Below are 25,934 nucleotides of genomic sequence, written 5' to 3'. Positions count from 1 at the left end.
ATCATTGAGACCCCATGAGGTGAGATCTTGCATGGAGCCCCAGTTCGAGGGAGATTGACAGTCATGTTTAGCTTCTTCCATTTTCTAATGGTTGCTCCAACAGTGGACCTTTTTTCACCAAGCTGCTTGGCAATTTCCCCGTAGCCCTTTCCAGCCTTGTGGAGGTGTACAATTTTGTCTCCAGTGTCTTTGGACAGCTCTTTGGTCTTGGCCATGTTAGTAGTTGGATTTTTATTGATTGTATTGGGGGGACAGGTGTCTTTATGCAGCTAACGACCTCAAACACGTGCATCTAATTTAGGATAATAAATCTAGTGGAGGTGGACATTTTAAAGGAAGACTAGCAGATTAGGGAGAACTTGCAAAATAGCAGGGTGTTCAAAAACAGTGGAACCCGGTTATGTCGATTTCCTAGGGGGCCGGCAAAAAGCATCGAGGTAACCGATGATCGAGATAAACGAAAATCAAAATGGCGGCAATATATTAACGTGCTTGAAATTTCTTTATGTACATGATGTGCGTTAATAAATGAGAATGTGCATGCACGTGTTTTTAAAGGGTTTTTTACACAACAGCATTGCCGCGATTTGTTTGATTAAGGCATGCTATAAAAATACATACAGTGCATGTTTTTCTGTCATGAATCCACCTGCCACGCCCCCTTCGGCCCCCTTCAGCGTGTCAGGTGCTTTCTCGGCCGCTCTCGGCTTCAATCGCGCACATATGGTGCTCGTTTAGCATCATCACCAGCTCCTATTTAAACTTCCACACTCTCACTGTCCATTATTGTTGGTATATGTTGGTTCACGGCGGTTGTTGTTATCGCGCATGCGTATCCCGGTACGTGTCCTCCCACCGGCACTCTCTCAACGGCTGCGCTTTTCTTCCCAAAGCGCATCGCGGATTCCCCGAGATAACCGACGTTAAATGGCAAATTTTTCGGTCGACATAACCGATAAAAAATGCTTAGAAAAAGCGAGAATTTGGCGGTTCCACTTTAAAAATGTCGACTTAATAGGGTTGTTGAGGTAACCGAGGGCGAGATAAGCAGGTTCAACTGTACTTATTTTCCTCACTGTATATATATATGTCAACTTATAAAAATAATTTTTTATCATAATTAATTGTGTAATCGTCATGAGTTAACTCGTTATTAATCTCAAAATAATCACACATTGTTATCTGTTTCAAATGTACCTTAAATTAATCAAGTTTTTTAATAACTAATTAGCATGGGCATAGACAAATATAGATGCTTTATGCAAATATATGTTTATTTAATAGTGAAACCAAACTTAACATAGAGCACGAAGACAACATATTTTTGTAACTGTTTTAAAGTAATACTACTGCTTAGTAAACATATAGCATACTACTATTGTCAGGGAGACTCCTGATTCTCCTCCTGTGTGCCCCACCCGCACAGAGCTCCTCACCTTCATACTAACCATCCACACCTGACACTCATTCCAGGCAGCTATATAAACCCCTCACTCACTCTCACTCACCGTCCGTTATTAATAACCATATGTTTCACCTCCGGTTGGACTCTACCTGCAATTCTTCACTACACTACCCCATAGCGCACCTCGGATTACCCCTTGATCCTTCTTCTTCTTCCCTGGACCTTGTGGACCTCGCTCCTCATGAGCGTACCACAGATATTACCCTCTGACACTTCTGCCAGTTGTGTATGTTTATTGCTCTGCCTCTACTCTATTAAAACCAATGCAAACTGTACTCCGGCTTCCGCCTCCGTTCATTCACAGCATGACAACTATAGTGAACGGTATGTTCACGCGAATGCTGCCTGTACGAGGGAAACACACCGAATAAGGACAACCTGACCTGAGCTCCTATTGTTTTATGCTGTGAAAAGGAAAGTTGAGTAGTTGAGCATGAGTCGTCTTCGTGTTGTTTGCATGACGTTCACAATGCAAGTTATCTCTCGTACTGCAAGTTAAATTTTAATAAAAATTTTTGCTTCTCCTTCAAAGCATTCAAAAAGCATGTTACTGACAATGCAAGGATCCACTGAACATAAATTATCGGGACACCAAACAGATGTTTTGCTGTTTCCACACGGAGGGTCTTAATTGGCACACCAGTAAAACAAATGTATAATGATTAAAAGGTTTTTTGTATTTTTTTTATTTCTGAGTAAAAGAAAAGATGTCGTGAATAAATGTGTGTTGTGTTGTGTTTTTATCTTTGCGTATTTTTATTCATTATTATTTATTTACATCTTTTATAAAAAATTGAGAAATACGCACTGCATTAATTATGCATTAATAAAAATAGTGCTGTTAAAATTAATTTGGGTTAACGTGTTACTAACACGTCAATTTCGACAGTTTTTATAGTATAAAGGACATTAACCCTTTATCAACCCAAACAGTACAAAACAGTTGTTAAGGTTTTTATGAGCCATTTACACTTTTGCATTTTCTTTGTAGAATCTGTACAAAAACACACAATTTGACTTAATTTCAAAACACCAGGAAAACTGTAATGTAAGGAAAATACACAATAATCTGTATGCGCTCTGTTATACTGCATATAATGTTGTTATATCTGTTATATGCTGTATAATAATGATGGTTTTTACAGCTGCGGCATCATATTGATGTTATTAAGAGGATGATTGGGACTGAAGGCAGATGATTGGGTGTGAAATGCACAACCCACCACTGTAAAGAGACAATCAATAACACTGTGCAGATCTATTATGTATTTTATTTATCTATGTGCAAAAATATAAAAAATGTAATCTATTATTAATTATTTAATGTAATAAATTTTTTGGTCTTTATGTGCGAACAGAGAAAGCTGATCTGCTTTAGGCACTTGGTGACGGCTGGAGGAACAGGCTCTGTGAGGTCTTTTTTCCACGTCTCCAAAGCGTTTAGAGCGACTTTGGGGTTGCTGGGTGCCAGATCATGAGTGGCATAAACCACTGCGAGCTGCACCTCCCACGGCAAATCTGCACACAAAATCCATCATATAATTAGGACTTGCTGAAGCACTTTCCTGTTGATAGAGAACTAAAAATCAGATAATAAAGATAGATAAAGGACTCATTTATTTGATCCTTTAGTGATACCTTTTGTCCCCCGAACTCAGCTACGCTTTTTGTTAGATCCTCAACTGATGCTACCACGTTCTCCCTAAGGCCTTGTTGGCCAAGTCGCCCTGTTTGAGATTGACAAAGAACATGAGTGAAATAATGTTCTAATAATGTTCTAATAATGTTCTAAAACAGGATTTACAGGAAACTTACCAAGTAGCCTGAAAATTGCTGCTTCAGAGACATTTCTGAACTTTGTTTTCTTTGTTTGTGTTTGTTTCAGCCAAGTATTCAAAATGAGCCAAACACTTTTTCTGATAAATAAAAAATTGGACATGTGTTTTTGTGGCAGTAATAGAATACCATCAATTGTAAGTTTATGCAACAAGAATGGAAAGTTTGCAGTGTTTGGGACACACGCTGTCTCATATGAGTCTCACATTTGCCGGTTTAAATCTATTAAATGTTTAAAAAACTAGAAAGATGAGAATTAAACACATTGAAGCAGTTTCACATTCAGTACCGTATAACATGGGAGATGGTCCAAATCCAGCCCAGTTGTGCACAGAGAAGGTCCAGGCTGAATACGTAGTCCCAGGCAGCAGGACAGAGATCATCACCATACCAACTGCTCTTCTGGAATGTCAGACTTTTGTCTTTCGGAAAAACCTTCAGTGTGCTGGTGATGGCTCTGTAGGGGTCTCCAGGAGGCTCCTGGCATAAAATACATCTTTTCTTTAAAACCAGATCAATGAAACAATATTTACAATAATATGATCATAACTTAAAGGTCACAAGCAATCACAAGTGCAGTAATTGAAATACTGAGGTAGAGCTCTAACTGTGCATTCTGCTCTTTTTATAACCTCCATTTATTAACTCTTATGTAAGGAGGAGTTCTTGAAAATGACCTCTAAATGACTCCAAGATTTTAAATACACATGCAATCACATGCGTGATCTTCGTTTAGAAACACGTCATCAAAAAGCGCTGAAACTCAACCAATAGCCGACACACGGAAATAAAAAATATATCTTTAGACAGCTTAAAGTGTGTAGTTTTAGAATAAGTCGGTGAACGTTGAGTCACACACACACACGCCCCCAGACAGTGGCATAAACAATGCCAGAGAATTTACCTTTTCATCCGAAGAAGATTGCAATTCCGAGGAGGGGTGTTTGCATTTTGAAGAGCGAGGACTTTCCAGCAAGTTGCTACGATGAGTAAGTTATTTAGTCTTACATTCTGATCATATAAAACTCATATTGTTTGTAGACATCTCTGCCTAGCTTTTGTCAGCATTGCCTTTTAATGTTACAACAAAAATTCGCCAATATCTGCTCATTTGTAACATAAACTGTTTGTAATTGTATGCCCTAAATATTGTTGACGTTATATAAAGTTATATTTTAGCCTCAGTTCAGTTTTGGTTAGTGACACTGATCATCCTGAAAGGCTGTTATGTAGTGTTAGCTAGCAGAGATGTTCCGGAATGCTGAGGTGTAAATGCTATATGTACAGTGCATGCTAACAAATATATATTGTTCAAGTGTATTCATCAAAAATACTGAAAAATATATTGTTTGATTATTTTTAGGAATGTGGCTGCATCACCCCTGCCTTCACTGGAAACTCACACCAGGCCACGCAGGTGTCGCTCTATTTTGAGTTCGACCGAGAATCATCCTGAGTAAGTACATATTTTATATTTTCTTAAATTATATTTAGTTTGAATCATTATTGCATTGTATGACATATGCAAACAACTTTATCAATGACACAATTAGTTAAGTGTGTGTGTGTGTGTGTGTGTGTGTGTGTGTGTGTGTGTGTGTGTTTCATAAACAGATGTGATCAAGCACCTGCTCCAAAAAGGGCAAAGGCAGCACACACAGTCCACCATGTCATGGAAGGATCAGACAGATAATGACACAGTTCCACAGACTCTGCGATTCCTGCCCGCACATGAACCTGGACCTCAACTGAGGTCTTCTGACTCTTCGCCATTCTCCATGTAGTCTATATAAAATGTTTTTTTCTGAGAGTGTTGTGTCAACTCTGTGCCATAACACAAATGCTCTAGCTGCCCAATCAATAGCCAAGGGACGCAAATATAAATGGAGAGATGTAACCGTGAGTGAGATGTATCGCTACATTAGGCTCTTATTTTACATGGCAATGGTAAAGTTGCCCTCCATCAAAGACTACTGGCGACAGAGCAGGATTTTCACAGTTCCCTTTCCAGCAACAATTATGTCAAGGGACAGATACAGGACAATTTCGTGGAATGTACACATGAGTCACCCAGATGCAGACAAAGAAAATGACAAAAAAAGGCGCACATCTGAACATGACCGTCTGTTTAGAGTAAAACCGCTTATGGACACAATCCGTAAGACATGCAAAGCAATTTATCATCCTAGAAGACATTTAGCTGTGGATGAGAGGATGGTAGCATGCAAAGCTAACACTGGGAGGACACAGTACATGAAAGCCAAGCCAACTAAGTGGGGGTTCAAGTTGTTTGTTTTTGCCGATTCCTCAAATGGATACACTATTATTATTTAATGCATAGTATTGTAGCCCTACAGGCTAGGATTTGCAGAACCCTACTGTAATGTATTGTGTTAGTTTTTGTTGCACTCTTTATTATTTATACATACTGTACTGTATTGTTTTATTGTTACACAATTCCCTTTTTAATGCTGTCCTTGCTAATGTGTATTTTAAATAAACCACAAAGGAAACGCATTCCTTGTTGTAGTACTGTACTTCTCACTGTGATCCTGGCTCAGTGATCCACAGCTCATTATGTAATTGACAGCTCATTATGCGACCCATTGTCTACGAAGCTGTCAGTCACAGCATGTCGACGCCTCTTCGCATATGGCCTTTCAAAGTAAAACGTGTCTTTTAAATTTTAAATCAAAGTATTGTTTAATGTGAATGAGCAGGCAGGATGATTTTACATGATAAAAAAAAAAAACCTACATTAAAAGATCTGTTCTCAAAAAGTCTTGGGAAACATGTTTACTATAGGTTTTGTGGCCTTATTTCAGTGAGTTTTTTTTTTGCTTTTTCAAAAACCATGCATAAACCTTATTTTGTCAAAAATACAAATGCACACATATAAGTTCTTTACATATTATGGTAGCCCAGTTTGTGCTGAATACAGTGTGATAAGTCTTTTGTCAATAATATATTTTAAAAGCAACTAAAAAGAACCAAATGTAAGAGCATGTCAAAATCTCTCAAGGGGCCAAAAACACCCTCAGACTCCAGAGGGTTCAAAGCCATTATCTGTCATATTAATAATGTTTTATTGTTTAGAGAGTGTAAGTGTGTTTATAGTACAGTAACATACAGTAGCTTATTTAGTAGTGATCAAGTCTTGTGTTTGTGTTACTAGTATGTAAATGTAGTCAGTATTTTTTAGCTAAAAAGCCTAAACATGTTTCAAATGTCCCAGAGATGTCGAAAAAGTCACAGAAGGCTTTAGGGGACGATGAGTGATGCCTCATGTGTGGCGGTTTGTAAAAAAAAAAGTAAATATATATACAGTGGAACCCACTTATCTCGCCCTCGGTTACCTCGACAACCCTATTAAGTCGACATTTTTGAAGTGGAACCGCCAAATCCTCGCTTTTTGTAAGCATTTTTTATCGGTTATGTCGACTTTTTTATGTCGCCGAACCCTAATATCTCGAGTACAAGGGGGGAAAAATTTGCCATTTAAGTTCGGTTATCTCGATGCAGAAGAAGAACTCGCGGAAGTGTCGGAAAAATCAAGCCTTACAGCTGGTGTTGTATTGTATACTGGTGAATCTCTGCTGTTAGTTAGTGCACATATGCCTTTTGTTGTTAAATGTTATGCGATGAACGGGAGGCGGAAGTAGAAGCGAGGTGCTGAACAGCACACGGGAGAACGTATGAAGAATGAACACCGGCAGGATCGGGGGTTGGGGGTTAGGGGAATCCGCGGTGCGCTTTGAGAAGAAAAGCGCAGCCGTTGAGAGAGTGCCGGTGGGAAGGCACGTACCGGGATACGCGATAACAACGACCGCCGTGAACCAACATATACCAACAATAACGGACGGTGAGAGTGTGGAAGTTTAAATAGGAGCTGGTGATAATGATAAACGAGCACCATATGTGCGCGATTGAGCGGAGCTTCAGAAAGCGGCCGGCACCTGACACGCTGAAGGGGCCGAAGGGCGTGGCAGGTGGATTCTGACAGATAAACATGTACTGTATGTATTTTTATAGCATGCCTTCATCAAACAAATCGCGGCAACGCTGTTGTGTAAAAAAACCCTTTAAAAACACGTGCATGCACATTCTCATTTATTAACGCACAGCATGTACATAAAGAAATTTCAAGCAAGTTAATATATTGCCGCCATTTTGATTTTCGTTTATCTCGATCATCGGTTACCTTTATGCTTTTTGGCGACCCCCTTGGACATCGACATAACCGGGTTCCACTGTATATATATATATATATATATATATATATATATATATATATATATATATATATATATATATATATATAGAATAGAATAGGTTGTCTCATTTGTTTTGTAACACTATATTCTACCAGCCGTATTTAGTTTTTTTTTACCACCATGATGGTGTTTTTTATGCGAAAGTGATTCAGAAACATATACAAACAATACAGCCTGCGAAGTACTGTGACGTAACAAAAGAATAACCGTCTAAATTACAACACTATTGTTTGGTTGGAGCAAAAATGCTTTACAGCATGTTGTTCAGTGGAGCCTTATCTTTCCTAATAAACTGGGATTATCAGCAGTGGATGCATTTGTGACTCGTTATTACAATAATTGTGTAAGTACTGCATTTTTGTATGCATGTTGTTTGTGTGTACTGCTTACACAGATTCAGCAAATACATTCGTTATATGTTTTCCATTGAAAAACAGTGATCTAAAATCAATGCTTGAGGCTCAGACCTTTAGAATGATTTATAGTTAACCATGGTTACACTTTTATTAAATCTATTAAACCTTTTTATTAAATCTATTGTTAAACATTAACACCTCGAACAATGGGATATCAGTCGCGCTGGCGCTGCGCTGAAGGCTGAAGGGTTGGACATTGCAAAAGTTGGACATTGGAAAGTGTTAGTGTTAAGATGGTTTTCACACTGTTTCACACACATTCCTTTGTCTGCTCAGTGTCTATAGAATATTTACGATGTTAGTCTGTAAGGTAAACAGGGAGTCTTATCTGGACTCACACATCGCCAGCTAGTATATCCTCTTGTCTAAACAGGAAACAACTAGGTCAGGTTTCTTTTCTCTGTATGTGTATAAATACGCTCTGCTACCTGCGATAAACAGAATAGGAAGCATTTGCTGTGTGCGGTGTGATTCTTCCCTGAATTCAGAAAGGCCTACGGGCATCGCAGATCGTATGGAAAACCTCTCCAAGAATTAAGTTTCGTTTGGGCATGATAAAAATCTAACAGTTTTGGTGTCAGAAGCGAGATACTTTCAGCAATATCCAAAAAGGGAAATCACGCATCAAGGTAAGTTTTTTAAGATACTTCCTTGTTTGCGGGGATTGTCCCGTATGCCAGCCAATAGGGGCTGCATATGTGTTCGTGTCTTGGTTATGCATTAATTGTTTAATTAATGATAATTTCCTTTGGTGGGATGATTTCGTCGCGACATTGGTTTCCTCACCTTAGATGTAAGATGCAAGATTAGAAGACGTTTTTTACGGTCTGTCTAATATAGGCGATATTGTCTGAAGTATCCAAAAGAATCCACGATAATTTATATGCCCGAAAAAAATAGATAAATGAAAAATTAATTGTTAAAAAAAAATAAATAAAAAAAATAAAAGAAGTGAGAGAAAAGTGAAAAGGAACTAAAGAAAAACAGACATCTTGAAAAAACTTTAAAATTTTTAAAAGACTTCAATCTTGTTTTGGCTTTATAGTCTATTTTTTTCTCCTAACTTACAAAAATTGTGATTCAATTGGAGATATTGGATTACTTTTTTTGTTTGATGACTGCGATCCCCCTGGTGCCTAGTGTTGTGTGTATTGTCTGTGTATTAAGTGTTGTGTGTCTGTTCTTTGTTCTGTGTTAAGGAGATGGGTCATAACGTTTCTCGCCCATTGCCGGAAGAAAATCCCAAAGATTTTATGTATAGGAATAGTGCCGGTTACTGGACTAATCCTTATTTAGATAATTTGGCATTATGGAGTGAAATTGTATTACATCTAGATAATTTTTCCTAGAGATTTAGATGCTGCTAGAGGTTTCTACTATGCTCCAGGTTAAGTTAACCCGTTATGCTCTGCACTGCAACAGGAAGTGGTGCATTCCAGCCTCAGCACAAAACTCAAGGAGGAGGTCCTAGGAAAAAGGGGAAGTTCATCTTTTAGGGAATAGATAGATTTCCAATTTCATGTCCTGTAACTCACCTTTTGCCTGTGGTGACACCGACTGGTACTAATTTTTATCATAGCTTTACAATAATTCCAAACTCGCCTTTAAATCTTTTAGGAAGAGATATGATGCATAAAATGGGAATGGAGATTTTTGAAAGCAATGTCTCACTGTCTTTTCCTTCTGTCCTCATGCTCTCAACCGAGCCACAGCCACATCCGGAAGATTTTTTCCAAGATAGTACAGAGGTCCTGCCTGATGAACCGAATTTAGGTGAAGTTAACCCTAAATGATGGGCCTCTCACAAAGATGAGGCAGGTTTAATCCAGGTAAAACCGTATCATGCACTCATGAAAACACACCATCCGATTTTTGTTAAACAATATCCATTGTCGAAAGAGAAGAATGTTGGCATTGCTCCAGTTATTGACAATTTATTGTCACAAGGTGTTTTGATCGAGACAAATTCACCGTATAACACACCGATTAATCCCGTCTTGAAGGCAGATAAAAAATGCTGGAGGCTAACACAAGATTTACGTGAGATTAATAAATTAGTTATTCCGTTAGCTCCTTTGGTGCCCGATGTAGCTACCATTGTTAACTCTATACCAGCGACTCACAGATTTTTTACTGTGATTGATCTTTGTTCTGCTTTTTTCAGTGTCCCTTTTGGCCTCAGAAACGCAGCCGCTTTTCGCATTTACCTATAGGGGACGTCAATTCACCTGGACCCGTCTTCCTCTGGGTTTTGTTGACTCGCCAGCCGTATTCTCCGCTGTAGTGCACAGAACTTTGGCTGATATACACCTTCCAGAAACAACCTGCATTCTTCAATACGCAGATGACATCCTTGTCACAGGACTGACTGAGCAGGACTGCCACAAAGCATCAGTGATTGTCTGCAATGTCCTGGCTCAGGCTGGATTTAAAGCTTCACACCAGAAACCACAGTGGGTGAAGAGAAAGGTCTCATATCTGGGCCATGTGATTTCAGAAGGCCAACGTAAGATATCGCAGGACCGAGTGCAGCTTGTGACTAGGTTTTCAAGACCTCAGACTGTGCAGAGCTTCTTGGGACTGGTGAACTACTGCCGAGCATGGATCCCTGACTGCGCACAGCATGATAAAGTTTTATGAGTGCTATTGATCACAAAGCCATCACATCTCATTCTGTGGACTCATGAAATGACTGACAGTTTTGCTGCCCTCAAGAAGGCTATACAGTCTGCTCCAGCTCTAGGTCTTTCGAATTATGCTAAGCCTTTTCACCTATATGTGCACGAACGTGGTGGTACGGCTGCGGGGATCCTAGCCCAGGAACACGGTGACAGATATCGCCCTGTTGCGTATCTTTCCAAATCTTTAGACAACATAGCACAAGGGTTGCCCTCGTGCTTGCGTGCAGTGGCTGCTGCGGCTCTGATGGTCCGGGATGCTGAGAAAACGGTGCTGTCACATCCTTTGATACTGTACACCTCACATCACGTAACAGCTATTTTACACAACCTCAACACACAACATATGACAGCACAACGTAGATCTGGTTATGAGACCACGCTCTTGGCAACGGAAAACTTAACTATTAAGCCTTCTTCTCAGCCGCATTTGCTGTAGTAGCTCTGCATGATCTGCTAGACGATATTGACTTAGATGGCTTTGACGACACACATGATTGCCTTAAACACATTGAACAAGAGACTTCTTGTAGGCCCGATCTTTTAGATACAGCCCTGGAAGAGGGGGATTGTCTATATGTAGATGGGTAATGTTCAAAACCTTCTGATGGTGTGTATTTATGTGGATATGCGTTTGTAAGATTACCTGATGTAGTAGTTGAAGCTAAATCATTACCATACACATCAGCACAAGCTGCAGAGTTGGTCGCACTCACAAGAGCATGTCAGTTGTCTGAAGGTAATGTAGTGACTATATACACTGATTCTAAGTATGCTTATGGTGTTGTGCATGATTTTGCCAAAACATGGAAGCAAAGAGACTGATGGAAAGCCCATAGCACATTTTAATATCATAGGTGACCTTTTAAAAGCTGTTCAACTCCCTGCCAAAGTGGCCATAGTGAAGGTTAAAGGACATGCCATAGGTGATTCAGAGGAAATTCAGGGAAATACGTTAGTGGATAAAGTAGCTAAGGAAGCAGCAAAACAACCAGTAGATTTGGACACAGTACATACAAATCCTGAGATCTCGATGATGTCACATATCTCCAATATACCAGACATTGACCTAAAAATACTTCAGAGTCAGCCTACTGAGGAGGACATCAAGTACAGTGGAACCTCGTTCTAATGCCCGACTTGCTACGTATAATTCAGGTTACGAATCGCAGTTCATAAAATTTTGCCCTGGTTACGAACAATATATCGGGATACGAACGTCGCTCACCAAAAAATCGCAGGCAAGTTGGTTGTTTTTGCTCTATCCACACAGCTAGTCACATCAGTTAGCGTCCTGTGTCCCTAGCGAGAGCATCGTGTTACTTATCCGTTATGCATTGAAACAGGCCGAAATTGGACTGTTGTTCTCCCGGCAGTGCTCACAGAAATGAGAATGACCCCATCTTCAACTACCTAACTGTCACCTTTTGAAATTCTAATGGGCTGGCCTTTCCCGACCCCATGGGTCAGGGGACGCACTGGCATTTCTTCCTTAGGTAACCTGGAAGTGATGGTGGACGACTACGTTTCTGCCCTGGTTGAGAAATTGAATTCTATCAGTGCTGATGTCTCACTAACTCTTCCTTTGCCCACAGATAAGCCAACACACCCTTTTGTGCCTAATCAGCAGGTCCTGATACGAAGTCTGAAGCCTACCAAGGTCGGTGAGCCGAAGTATCTGGGTCCAGCGACTGTTCTAGCTGTAACCAGAACTGGAGTTCTGACTGATTATCAGCCACAGTGGATACATGCAAGCAGGATCAAAACAGCACCCACTTAATCTGTGCACTAATTGGTCTGTTGGCCTAAGAAGCCTACCTAAGTGAGTATTCAGGGCTGAAACAGTTGAGAGCCCACGGAAAGATCCTTTCTTTATAGTAGAAAGGGGGCCACCTCCGGGGTGAAGATCTGACTCACTTAACTGTTTTGTTTAGCTGATACCTGCTCTAGGTCTGATACCTGCTCTAGGTCTAAATTCTATAACAATATGTGCATAGTTGTAATTACACTCCTAATGTTGTTTAACCCCTTTGAATACTTTATTCAAGGAGCCCCACATCTGCAAGGAGAAGAGACTTGGCTAGAGCATCCGGATCCACCTCATGCATATGCAACCAACATGTGGTGGAGACTAGCTAATCACACTGCTAAATCTATGGGTGGAAGGGGAGATTGTTATGTATGTACACTTATCCCTCACAGCACACATGAGCTTCCAGTTGTTGCTATCGGACCTAGTTCCACTGATGAGTCGAAGTGTGTGTCTTCAATGAGCAGTCCTGACTATGTCTGGCAGTGTCCATGTAAAGTGCTCCAAGGTGCTTCTAATTCCACTAGTCTCTGTATTACATGTTCAATAAACTATAGCCAGATAAATTTAACTCTTAGTTTTAATTCTGTGCCACCTGTTAGTTTAGGCATTGTACTTCAAATACCTAAGCATCTTTCTTGTGTTTCCCGAAGTAGAGGAAGTAAAATTTTAGGAATCATTCCGTCAGTTTACTGTAATACTACAGAGACTCGACCCCTTAATTATTCTAATAGGGACTGCCGTGTATGTATATCTGTCCAACAAAAAGAAAGCCAGGCTCTGGCAGGACATATAACCTTTTCCAGGATATTGGCTAACTGCCAGAGTAACTGTACGTTTGAGCGCATACCAGGTTCACAGGGAACACTGGTTGTTAAAGATTGGTATTGGATATGCGGACATACGGTGTATACAGCTCTCCCAAGCGACTGGTCTGGGGTGTGTGCACTGATTCAGCTACAAGATGCTGCCTTAATTGTAAGGCCTATTACAAGTGGTAGAAGGCCTAAAAGAAGCTTAGAAGAAAGATCAACATTTAGTTCAATATCTAGAGATAATCCAGTCCCTAAGGAACATCGCCTTTGGAAAAGTGCAGAAAAGTTTTTTGAATCTCTTTTTCCATCTGTTGGTGTAGTTAATCTGATAGAAGTTGAGGTAACCCGGTATGAGTTAATCTCTTTCATGAACGCCACCACAGCTATGATGCAAGGAATTAGAGTGGAACTTCGAGGTTTGAGATTAACTGCCCTTTAAAATCGCTTGGTTTTAGATCAACTCACTGCTATGCAAGGTGGAGTATGTGCTGTTGTAGGTTCTACCTGTTGTACCTATATACCCGATAATGATGCTAATAGACATACTGAACAAGCACTGAGAAATAAATGTCTCATGATGTCTTGGAGAACGTGAAACAACTGCTGAACAAAGTTTTTTTGAGAAGATTAAGAGTTTGTTTACAAGTGTTGAACACTATTTTGTTTTAGGAATGATTCTTTTATTGATTGTTGGAATTATACTTTGTATGTTGCCATGTTTGATGACGATGGTAAGACAGGCCATAAAGGCCTCGATTGGAGTGGTGATGATGAAGGACTATATGTATGTAGGGAAAGAATGAAATGGACTCTGTATGTTTTTGTTTGTCTTTATCTTTTCATTTGCAGTTTGTGTCACCGGTTCTGTTCCCCGGATGAACATCCCATGTTTTGGTTTGTGATGCTAAATCATAAATGATTTAAAGTGGCCATTGTTAGTGTTAAGATGGTTTTCACACTGTTTCACACACATTCCTTTGTCTGCTCAGTCACGTTTGGGCATGATAAAAATCTAACAGAAAGCAAACAATATCCACTACATGCACAACTTTGAATTTCTGTTCCTGTGTGTCTTTTACAAAATGCAATTCCAGCAGCACAATCTCTTTTCTTTGAAGTCAGTGCCTAGTTTTAAGAATGATCTGCTCCAAATTATCACTAATCAGCTAATAGGGTGAATTTATTTCTTTTTTTGTCACTCGGTTAAGATCAGATGTTATGTAGGACATTCAAGAGCATTCCTTCAGAACTATTTGGGAAGTGCAGTATTTAGGTGACGATATAATCTAATATAATCTAAATGGGACAGAGATCTGCTGCTGCGATGGCCAAGAGGTTCAGACGTTGGACGTGAAATCCAAATTGGTTTCCCTGTTTCGGTGCAATGTGAAGGGTGCTTGCAAAAACTGATTTGTGTCTCATGATATTTTGACTAAGTGCTTTAGCATGTGATGTCACGAGATTACACGTAGCTTCCCCCTCACTGCACCTGTACTGTTTGCTGGTCAGACTGCTACATTAGCAGACTCAGCAAAACACCCATCTGTTTACCATTGTTCTTTGCAATGGGTCCGATTCTCTGTGTTTGTGTGCTCGGACGTTCTAGAGGAGATCATCATGTGGCATGCAGTGGCAGAAGATCTTTTTTACTGTGAATTGACACGCTTCTAGCAAACATCGAGCTGCATGAAGTTGCTTCATAATTATTGATTAATTGTTTTTGTTTGTTTGTTTTGTTTTAGAAACAAAAATGTACATTTCTGCCATTGGCAGACACCTTTATCAAAAGAACACATCCTGGTAGTTTGTAAATAGGTTATGAGCTAAGAGTACAATCAGTCAACTCTACAGTACAACTCTTTTTAATAAGAAAAGCACATATTTATTTTTTATTTTACACACAGGTGGTACTGAGGAGATGTTGAGAAGATTCGTTCTGCCCAAAGAGAGCCCATTGGACCTTTCCTGTAAAACAAAATACAGATATATATTAAATAAAACATAATAAATATGACCTTCAACTGCAATAAATACTAGATATTTTTCTTTAACTATTTTTTATGTAATTATTTTACATTATTTCTTTTGCATATAATATTGTTAGCAAAGCCATCTCTATTATTGCAAAGCCTAGGTACCAATGTAATACCGATCACATAAACTGGACATCTTTATTTTACACTAACTGACTTCACTTAATTTAGGTCTTTACTATTTGTCCTTACTGACCTTGCCTCCTGAACCAGTGAGGTCCGAGGATCTGATTGAGGGTTGGTCGGCTATTAGGGTCTCTTTGCAGGCACCACCCAATGAAATCTTGGGAAGCTGTGTGTGTGCAGTAATGTATATTGTTTAAAACGTCCATTTGGTAACCAGAACATCTAATTCATATGATAATTATTATAGTTAAACCTATTTCACAGTATAGTTTTTTTTAGATTTTTGTACAGGATTAAATGCAAATAATCTTCACACCTTTGGACAACTCATCAGGGATGAACAGGTGGCCTTCAACAATTTCTTTTTCTCCATCAAAGGGCTGCATTCTACACAATAATATGTATGAGAGCACGCCCAGACCCCAGACGGTGAAAGGTTCCGCCTCGTATTCTTTATCAACATAACATTCAGGTGGGATGTAAATGTCAGTGCCTGTGTGAAAGACAGAAAGAATATCATCAGTAAGATTACAAGATCTGATGATGCAGCACCAAATCTGTTCATCTTAGAGGTGTAATTACCAGCATGTTCAGTGTATGTGGTGTCCTTATGTAGGACGCCTAAGCCGAAATCAATCAGCTTGACTTGAAGAGTCAGAGGGTTCAAGAGAACATTTTCAGCTTTGATGTCTTGATGAAACACACCTCGATTACGGCAGTGACATGCAGCAAGAACAATTTGCTGCACGATAAATATAATTTCAGTTTCAGTCATTATGTTATTCGTCAAAAAGTCGAAAAGGTCAACACAGGGGTCGGGCCGCTCCAGGACCAAGATGATGGCATCAGGTGTCTCAAACCATTCTAGCAGCTGTATTACGAATGGACAATGAGGCGGCTTGCACACGAGTTCTAATAATGCCACCTCAACAGGCAGGCTGCGTGCGTCACCGGCCTAAAAACAGAGTGGAAATGAATACAGTAGTACTGGATTGGGTTCAGTAGTACTGGATTCTGAATGAAGCTGATCAAAATGTGAAATAAATAAAACCATAACAGCCATCCAATGATGATTTAAATCATAAACCTCTAGACTTGTCACGTTCACAAAAAGAAAAAGTACAAAAAGAAATTAAGTTCACTTACAATGGTGATGTTTTGATGATTATTTATTTTGTGCATGATTTTCAGGGCCACCTGCAAAAAGAGAAAATGAAGTTGAAGTCATTGTTCTTATAGAACTTCATTTCAGTTACCAAGAGTAACTCACCAATGAGATAACAAATGTCTGTCTATATTACTTGGATATAAACATACGACTTGATTTCCATGAATGAATATAACAAAGCATCGAACCTATTTTTTTTTCATTCATTGCCAGTTAAATGTATTTGTGCTGATATTCACCTTTTTACCATCTGATATTAGAACCAAAGCTTCCATACCCAAGCAGCTCTCCCAGGATGTAGTGATCATTAATGTCTGTTAAACAAAAGATACAAATAACCAGTGAAACTCATTTTCAGAGATACTTCGTCAGGTAACTGCTGTAATGAGTCCAGAATGTTATAGCAGGGTAGGATCCTGTTTTCTTTCTCATACCTCTCTTTTCTGTCTTGTTGTTCTCTGATCCTCCTTTTTCGGCTGTCTCCTCGGGCTGGAGCGCGGTCACTTCAAGAGGACCATCTACCTGCTCTCTCTTTGCAGTCTTCACCACCTTCTCCTCTGTTTCTGGTCTCCTCAGCTTCTTTTTGGTCTGGAGCTCAGGTTGTTCATGAGCTTCATGTGTCATTTTTCTCTTTAGTGGCTTGTACTGTTTTTCATTAAAGTGTTGTCCTGGTTAAAAAATAGTCCATAAATTACTGATATGACAGGGTATCGTACATTTTTTATCCACATTGGAAGTCTTCCACTTTTGTCACTTAATACAAAAACCTCACGAGTCAGAAACCACCCTCCATTTCTATTTGTGTAAAAGTGATATTTCTAACATTGAATAACATTCCTACTACACAGTACATTTAAAGAAACAGAGTAGTATGGAGACGGATAATCCGCTGTAGTGACCACTAATGGGAGCAGCCGAAAGAAGAAAAAGAAGATTTACATTTACAACAAGAATCTAAAAGTTACAAATAGACAACTTGCCGTTAGCTGATGTGAAATCCATCACTGCCAGAAGTGAAAAAAAGTCAGTGTAATGAAACTAAATGTAGTGAAAAGATACGTTTTTAATTCTTCTTGTTTTCTTCTTCCTTCTTCTCCTTCAAACAGGCAACAAATGAATATCTAAATTCCGAGACATGATGTTTGTGTACAGGTCTCTATGACAACGGCAGTTTTTTTTTCTTTTCAGTGTTTCAGGATTCAATGTTCACTACACAACACTGTCCATATCATCTATATAACGTTTGCACATATTTAATGTTTAATGCATGAAAATAATATTGAATGTAATATAAAAATGTAAATGTTTAATGTATTAAACTTTGTATTTGCATTACATTATTGTGCGGGACGCTTTAAAAGACTGATAACTTCGTGTAGAAATAGGGGGTTAGAATCAAAGCGGGTGGCTTTTAAAAGCAAATAATTATTGAGTTTATACTGCCATCTACAGGTAAATATAGCAGGTTTCGTCAAATTTAACGTTTGCTGTGAGGATCAGTGAAGCATTTGACCGAACTTTCCGTGTTTAAAGTGCCATCTACAGGAAACACGACGGTACTGTCCGCGTGCACGCGAACTTCAGCCGGGGGGTCGGAACTAGACACAATTGGACACAACACCTGTTCTAGATATTTAATGGGCAAAATCTATATTGAAGGCCCTCTGACTTCCTTCCTTCCACCTTTCAGAATAAATAAAAAAGATTTGAACTAAATATAAAGTCTAACCTTTATATATATACAAATCCTGTTATTAGTACTTTTATAAATTTACTTAAATGTTCATTAACCTCTAACTAAGGTCAACAATAAAATAAAGAAAAAAGATATTTCTTCCTATTCCTTTGCAAATTATTTAAATACTGTTAGTAATGTCATTAGCTAGCTACACTGATAATTAATCATTTATTTTGATATTTTTGTTTGATGATAACACGTTCAGTAATTTGTTTATGGTGACACACTGACCCACTATTTGGGAACATTTTTGTTGACTCTCTACAGTAAAATTGAAGCAGAAAATGTCATTTTCATTTAGCTGGATATGAATATAATTGCATTTGCAAAAACACTAAATATGCACTATATAACTATTTATTTCTTGTGATAGAAGAGTATCTGTGAGAGTGAAAGGAAAAGTTTATAGGGCTGTGGTGAGACCTGCAATGTTGTATGGTTTAGAGACAGTGGCATTGAGTACAAGACAGGAGGTGGAGCTGGAGGTAGCAGAGCTGAAGATGTTGAGGTTTTCATTGACGAGGATGGACAGGATTAGAAACAAGTTTATTAGAGGGCCAGCGCAGGTAGGACGTTTTGGAGACAAGGTGAGGGAGGCGAGATTGATATGGTTTGGACATGTTCAGAGGAGGGACATGGGGTATATCAGTAGAAGAATGCTGAGGATGGAGCCACCAAGAAGGAGGAAAAGAGGAAGGCCAAGGAGGCGGTTTATGGATGTGGTGAAGTAGGACATGCAGGTATTTGGGTTGGAAGAGGCAGATGTAGAGGACAGAAGGCTATGGAGACAGATGATCCGCTGTGGGGACCCCTAATGGGAAAAGCCAATAGAAGATGATGATGCACTATTTAACCAAATCAACAGTGGAAGTGAAGATCCATCTTAAATAACCCACATTTAAAAGGTGATATTAACCAGTTCCACTTCAGGTGAGTGACAGTTATTTATATCCAGTGGACATAGAGTCTAGTTGTATGCTGCACATCTTTATTTGGTGAACTAGTGTATAGGTTTGTTACTGTCATGGAGGCCTCTCATCTAAGCCCTCGACCCTCTGCGATTGCCTGCTCTCCCTATAGCCAGCGCCGGCCCTGTATCTGAGAATACTTTTTCTTTTTTTTAAACAAACTGAATTGAACTTTAAAGTGAAAATTTTTTGGAGAATCTGCATAAACAGATTATTCAGGTGAAAACCTTCTCTGTGGGTAAAACTAAATAGATAGTGATATGATTAGGGTTAATGTTTATTGAACTCTTTTTGTAAAAAATATTAACGTATATATTTATGATGTAAACTCAATCTGAACAAAGTGTGTGCCATCCTGATTATGTTCCTTATCAAAATCACTAAGAACTTTAACGTGATCTTCAGTCAATTTAATGATCATCAGCGCAGACCTCAAAGTCTTCACCAGAGTCTGGATTCTTCTAAAAACACACACAAAAGCCCTAAATTACCCCTAATCCTTTTCATCTAGTAGTAGCTCTACACTTAGCTGCAACTGCACTAATAATACATTTAAAATAGCAGACTTCTGACATTAAACACAGTCCAAATCTGTCCTCAAAGCTCCCGTGTTACTCCGTCATTTCATGGATCTCCAGGCTGTTTTTGTGAAACCATCCCCAGCTGCACAGAATGGCCTCCAGTCAAAGAGAACACCATCCAAAGGCAAGCCAGGACGAAGCAGGCAGATTCGAAGAGAGGAGGAGAGAATGGATGGATGGATGGATGGATAGGAATATGTGCATACAAGAAAAAAAAAAACACGGACAGGCATCTTCTACATCTGCATTCAATTATTTGTTTTTGTAATACATTAAGAAAAGTGCCAAACATATTGAGGTGAATTCCAAATGGTGTGTGATTATAAATCTACTTTTTCTTTAGGTCAACATAAAAAACACTAATATAAGATTGGGTTGTTTATCTGTTTATATAGCATCATTGTGAGTAAAATTGTTCATCCATTTGTGATGGTTCTTTGTGTCCTTCAGCCTGCTGTCCGTTATCTTGCAGTTTGATCTCAAGCATGACTCCTTTTTGTGTAACAGAATAATGATGAACCGAGAAGCTTCATGTGTGTACATCAACATGTAGAGGAATGTATCTACCTTGATGTTATCTCTTCTCTGCATCTCCTCTCCTTCTTGTTCTGCTGGAGAATCTGCCTCACACACACTGACTCTGTGGCTGTGTAGGGTGTGTGTACCTTTTTCTCTTTGGAAAAAACTCTCTAATTGAGGCATCTGGACCATTTGGCATCTGCTGTACTTGGCCTCAGACCCTGCATTTAAATAAAGTGAAGTAAGATTCACAATTAAAACAAGTATTTACATATTTTCAGACCATTAAAAAAAATATTCAGACCTTTTCCATGGTTTAAGGAGGATTCTGGTCTCCTAATATACGTGTGGGTTTAAACCTGTCAGGGATTCCCCTGCCACGCCCCCCTCAGTAGCTGTCAGGGATTCCCCTGCCACGCCCCCTCGGCCGCTGTCAGAGATGCACCCTGCCACGCCTTCCTCGGCCGCTGTCAGAGATGCACCCTGCCACGCCCCCCTCAGTAGCTCTCACGGTGCCTCATTATCCCGTGCCTGCCCGATCACCGACAGCTGTGACTCGTTAGGATTCAGACTATATAGACTCACGTTCTCGAGTCACAGGCTGTCGGTTCTTGTATTGTCATGCTGGTGATACCCGTGGCTGCTCGACCGCCAGCATTCCCGCTGGTTCCGTTTTCCCATGGATTACTCTTAGCCGCTGCCGTTTACTTTCGTTTCGGACTCAGGTTTTGGTTTGGATTGCTCGTCTCGGCGGACATTCTTTGTTTGTTTTCTCGCCCGGCAGCAGTGAGTGTTTTGCTGTTGAACTGTTTTGTTTGAAATAAATCGACTATGATTGACTTGCTTCCGCTTCGCGTCCTGTTCGTCAGCCTGACAGAAGAACCGACCAAAACCGGCGGAATCGCCCTCCAGCGATTTCGGCGCGATGGGCGGCAGCGAACCCGCCTCAGATTTTCGCCGGGAATTCAAGCTGCTTCTCGCGGCTCAAAGCCACAAGCGGAGCATGAAAGCGCGGCCGCCACGCCTTCGCGAGCGAGGGATTTCCGGCTCGCTTCTCCGGAAAGGAGAAGAATTGGGCGGGTTTCTGAGGAACATCGGCGAGTATGTGGAGGAAAATTCTTCCCAGTTTTCCTCCGAAAGAGCCAAGATCGCCTTCTGCGTCTCTCTCCTGTCTGGTGATGCTCTCTCTAAAACCAGCAGGATATGGAGCGCCAATGGGGGCAATTTCGGCTCACTCGCCGAATTTTGCGAGCTTCTTCTTGGGATGTGTGGGATGGAGGTGGCGGATCTCCATGACAGTCCCTTTGAGGAGGAAGGAGCTTCGTTCCGTGGTTCTTCAGAGCGCGCGGCTCCGTTCCAGGATTCTCCGAGGTGCTCGGCTTCATTACGTGGTTCTTCAGAGCGCGGGGCTCCGTTCCAGGATTCTCCGAGGTGCTCGGCTTCGTTCCACGGTGCTTCAGAGCGCGCAGCTCCGTTCCAGGATTCTCACTGGTGCTCGGTTCCATCCCTGGGCATCCAAGAACGCGAGGCTCAGTTCCTGGGTTTCCACGGACACATGGCCCTGCCCCTGGGTCAGTACAAGCGCGCTGCTGTGTTCCGGGGTTCTCGTGGACGCTCTGCACCATCTCCGAGCGTCTGCGAGCGCGCCCTGGCATCCCAGCATTCCCATGAGCTGTCCGTGCCGCCACAGAACATCTACAAGCGTGCTGCCCTGTTTCGAGGTTCCCGTGGGCGTGCCTCTCCGCCACAGTGTCTCCAGGAGCGCGCCTCTACGTCACAGACCCGTCACGAGAGTGCCGAGCCCCCACAGACCCGTCACGAGAGAGCCGAGCCGCCACAGACCCGTCATGAAAGAGCCAAGCTGCCACAGACCCGTCACGAGCGCGCCTCTACGCCACAGTGTCTTCACGAGCGCGCCTCTACGCCACAGTGTCTCCACGAGCGCGCCTCGCCACAGTGTCTCCAGGAGCGCGCCTCACGCCACAGTGTCTCCACAGCGCGCCTCGCCACAGTGTTTCCACGAGAGCCGAGGCGCCACAGACCCGTCACGAGAGAGCCGGGCCGCCACAGACCCGTCACGTGGCGCGGGCCGCCACAGACCCCTGGCGAGAGCCGGGCGCCACAGAGTCGTCACGAGCGCCGGGCCGCCACAGAGTCGCCACGAGCGCCGGGCCGCCACAGAGTCGTCACGAGGCGCGGGCCGCCACAGAGTCGTCACGAGGCGCGGGCCGCCTCAGAGTCGTCACGAGGCGCCGGGCCGCCACAGAGTTCCGCCGAGGTGCCGCTCAGCCTCAGGGTTCCGCCGAGGTGCCGCTCAGCCTCAGAGTCCCACAGAGAGCTCGCTCGGTCCAGAGTCCCACAGAGCTCGCTCGGTCCAGAGTCCCACAGAGAGCTCGCTCCGGTCCAGAGTCCCACAGAGAGCTCGCTCCCGGTCCAGAGTCCCACAGAGAGCTCAGGCCGCGAAGGGGTCGTCGTACCGCCGCCTGGCCGCGAAGGGGTCGTCTTACAGCCGCTTGGCCGCAAAGAAGACGACGGCTCGCCCCCGGGCTCCACAGAAGGCGAAGGCTCGCTCCCAAGTTCTCCTCAGGCGGCTCGCCCCAAGTTCTCCTCAGGCGAAGGCTCGCCCCCAAGTTCTCCTCAGGGCGAAGGCTCGCCCCCAAGTTCTCCTCAGGGCGAAGGCTCGCCCCCAGGTCCTCCTCAGGGCGAAGGCTCGTCCCCAGGTCCTCCTCAGGGCGACGGCTCGCCCCCAGGTCCTCCTCAGGGCGACGGCTCGCCCCAGGTCCCCTTCAGGTCGACATCGGGCCTCCAGGTCCTCTTCAGGTCGAAGTCGGGCCTCCAGGTTTCCCGCAGGGCGACGTCGGGCCTCCAGGTTCCCCGCAGGGCAACGTCGGGCCTCCAGGTTCCCCGCAGGGCGGCGTCGGGCCTCCAGGGTCCCCGCAGAGCAACGTGGGACCTCCAGGTCCCCCTAACGCCGGCAGAGCTCTCCAGAGGCCCTCCGGTGTCGTTCGGTTCAACGTCCGAGCTCTCCAGAGGCCCTCCGAGGTCGTTCGGGTCAACGCCAGAGCGCTCAGCGGCCCTCCGGTGTCGTTCGGATCAACGTCAAGGCTCTCCAGAGGCCCTACGAGGGTGTCGTTGCGGTTCAACGTCCTGCCGAGGGTGCCTCTGTGTTCCTGGTCTCCGTGGAGGACGTCTCTCCGCTCCAGGTCTCCAGGGAGGTTGTCTCTCCGCCTCCTGTCTCCGTCGAGGGCGTCGCTCGGCCTCCTGTCTCCGTCGAGGGCGTCGCTCGGCCTCCTGTCTCCGTCGAGGGCGTCGCTCGGCCTCCTGTCTCCGTCGAGGGCGTCGCTCGGCCCCTGGTCTCCGCCGTGGGCGTCGCTCGGCCCCTGGTCTCCGCCGTGGGCGTCGCTCGGCCCCTGGTCTCCGCCGTGTACGTCGCTCGGCCCCTGGTCTCCGCCGTGGACGTCGCTCGGCCCCTGGTCTCCGCCAAGGGCTTGGCTCAGCTTCCGGTCTTTTCAAGGGTCGCTGGCCCGTTCTTGATCCTGGCCAAGAAGGCTGCTGTGCCCTGGGCCCCTTCCGATCCTCCCCTGCTCTGCTGCGATGCTCACAGGGCCTCCTTTGTCCCGGGTCGGTTGGGGAGGCCTTCCTCAGAGTGCCCCGGCCCGCCTGGCGTTGGTGGGTTTTGTCCAGGGATTCCCCTGCCACGCCCCCCTCAGTAGCTGTCAGGGATTCCCCTGCCACGCCCCCCTCGGCCGCTGTCAGAGATGCACCCTGCCACGCCTTCCTCGGCCGCTGTCAGAGATGCACCCTGCCACGCCCCCCTCAGTAGCTCTCACGGTGCCTCATTATCCCGTGCCTGCCCGATCACCGACAGCTGTGACTCGTTAGGATTCAGACTATATAGACTCACGTTCTCGAGTCACAGGCTGTCGGTTCTTGTATTGTCATGCTGGTGATACCCGTGGCTGCTCGACCGCCAGCATTCCCCGCTGGTTCCGTTTTCCCCATGGATTACTCTTAGCCGCTGCCGTTTACTTTCGTTTCGGACTCCAGGTTTTGGTTTGGATTGCTCGTCTCGAGCGGACATTCTTTGTTTGTTTTCTCGCCTCGGCAGCAGTGAGTGTTTTGCTGGTTGAACTGTTTTGTTTGAAATAAATCGACTATGATTGACTTGCTTCCGCTTCCGCGTCCTGTTCGTCAGCCTGACAAAACCCCACTTCTGAAATGACAAATTGTATTTTATTTGATCCATTTAATGTCACATCCAATTTAATTCACATTTGTATCTGTAATATTACCTGGATGTGGGCATGGTCTCAACTGTAAACACCTAAAAATGAAAGTTTTTAAATAAATGTGAAGGAATTAGAACTAAATGATGTTTGTGATCTGGCAACTTGATATTGGACAAAGTGTAAGTGTAAGAACTGCTCTCCAACTTCTACAGCTTCATATCTACAGTGGGGGAAATAATTATTAAATCCCCTGCTCATTTTGTAAATTTACCCTCTTACAAAGAAATGAACATTCTAGAACAGAGAGACAGAATATAAAACAAATATAATATTATATATTGTAATATTTCATTATGTGTGGTGGTGTGTGTATATATAAACACACACACACCACTAGCACACACAAAGAGAGTTATTACTTGTGCTACTGCATGTCAGTGTTAAATAGTGAAACACAAAAAGAAGATATACTTCTGCAAAGTCTTCAAAAGTATAAAAGGCTTTAATCTTGTTAAAAAAGCTTTTCTATAAGAATATTACTGTGTAAATAGTAGAAACATGTTGAATAGAAAATAGATGTATATAACAGGTGTATAATTTACCCTGTTACATTTGCATGTCCTGTTTTAATTCATACAAAATTGTTTGTCTTGTTTATACTCATATCTATGTTTATAAATGTGGTTACCTGATCAAAATGGGTGCTTCCATTAAATGCCTTGACAATAGAAGCTGATGTCACTTCCTGTCCTGATTCCTCCTCTTCCCTTTCTGTATTGCAATTTTATTGGAGTGGTGGGATTTTCCTAAATGTATATGAGCCTTTTCTAAAACTAGCTGTTTCCTACCTTGTTAAATCATTGTTGATAATTATTGTGATAAATCATTAACATGATCAGTGTCTTCACATAGATCAGGGGTGTCAAACTCAGTGTCAAATCCGGCCCGACGTATAATTATATATGTCTAAGATGGAACTACGAGACAAAACATCAGGAGAAGCTGAAGAACCTGTATGCAGAGCAGAAGATACAGAAAGTAGAAGAGTTAAAAAAGAATCTGACATTTCAGCAGACGTTTTTCACCAGAGCAAAATCACAAAGTGAAGCTGGTGTGAAAATCAGAGCTGCATGATTTCTGAAGAGCTGCATGATGAAGTTGTGATGTCTGGTGTATGACATCATATATTTTTATGGAGAGCAAAATATTTTAAGTTATTTAAAGTTTAACATATTTTTTTATAAAATGGCATAAGAGCAAAGAAATCTGATTGTTTTG

At 42.4% G+C, this 25,934-nt stretch overlaps 2 protein-coding genes across 2 annotated transcripts in view; one reads left to right on the top strand and one right to left on the bottom strand.

The window, feature by feature from the left end:
- Positions 1-25,934, top strand: part of LOC124389743 — a 379,509-nt gene that overhangs the window by 31,377 nt on the left and 322,198 nt on the right. The gene's annotated exons all lie outside the window — the stretch shown is intronic.
- On the bottom strand, positions 15,189-17,281 carry LOC124390069 (serine/threonine-protein kinase pim-3-like). The gene is made up of 7 exons (XM_046855763.1): positions 17,056-17,281; positions 16,861-16,935; positions 16,600-16,650; positions 16,036-16,408; positions 15,770-15,946; positions 15,524-15,619; positions 15,189-15,259 (listed from the first exon to the last, which is right to left on the bottom strand). The coding sequence occupies exons 2-7, from the start codon at positions 16,927-16,929 to the stop codon at positions 15,189-15,191; spliced, it is 837 nt and encodes a 278-aa protein (XP_046711719.1). The 5' UTR covers positions 16,930-16,935; positions 17,056-17,281.

The sequence above is a fragment of the Silurus meridionalis genome, chromosome 8 (genome assembly GCF_014805685.1).
Source record: "Silurus meridionalis isolate SWU-2019-XX chromosome 8, ASM1480568v1, whole genome shotgun sequence".
NCBI lineage: Eukaryota > Metazoa > Chordata > Actinopteri > Siluriformes > Siluridae > Silurus > Silurus meridionalis.
This window is presented reverse-complemented; position numbering and strand designations above follow the sequence as displayed.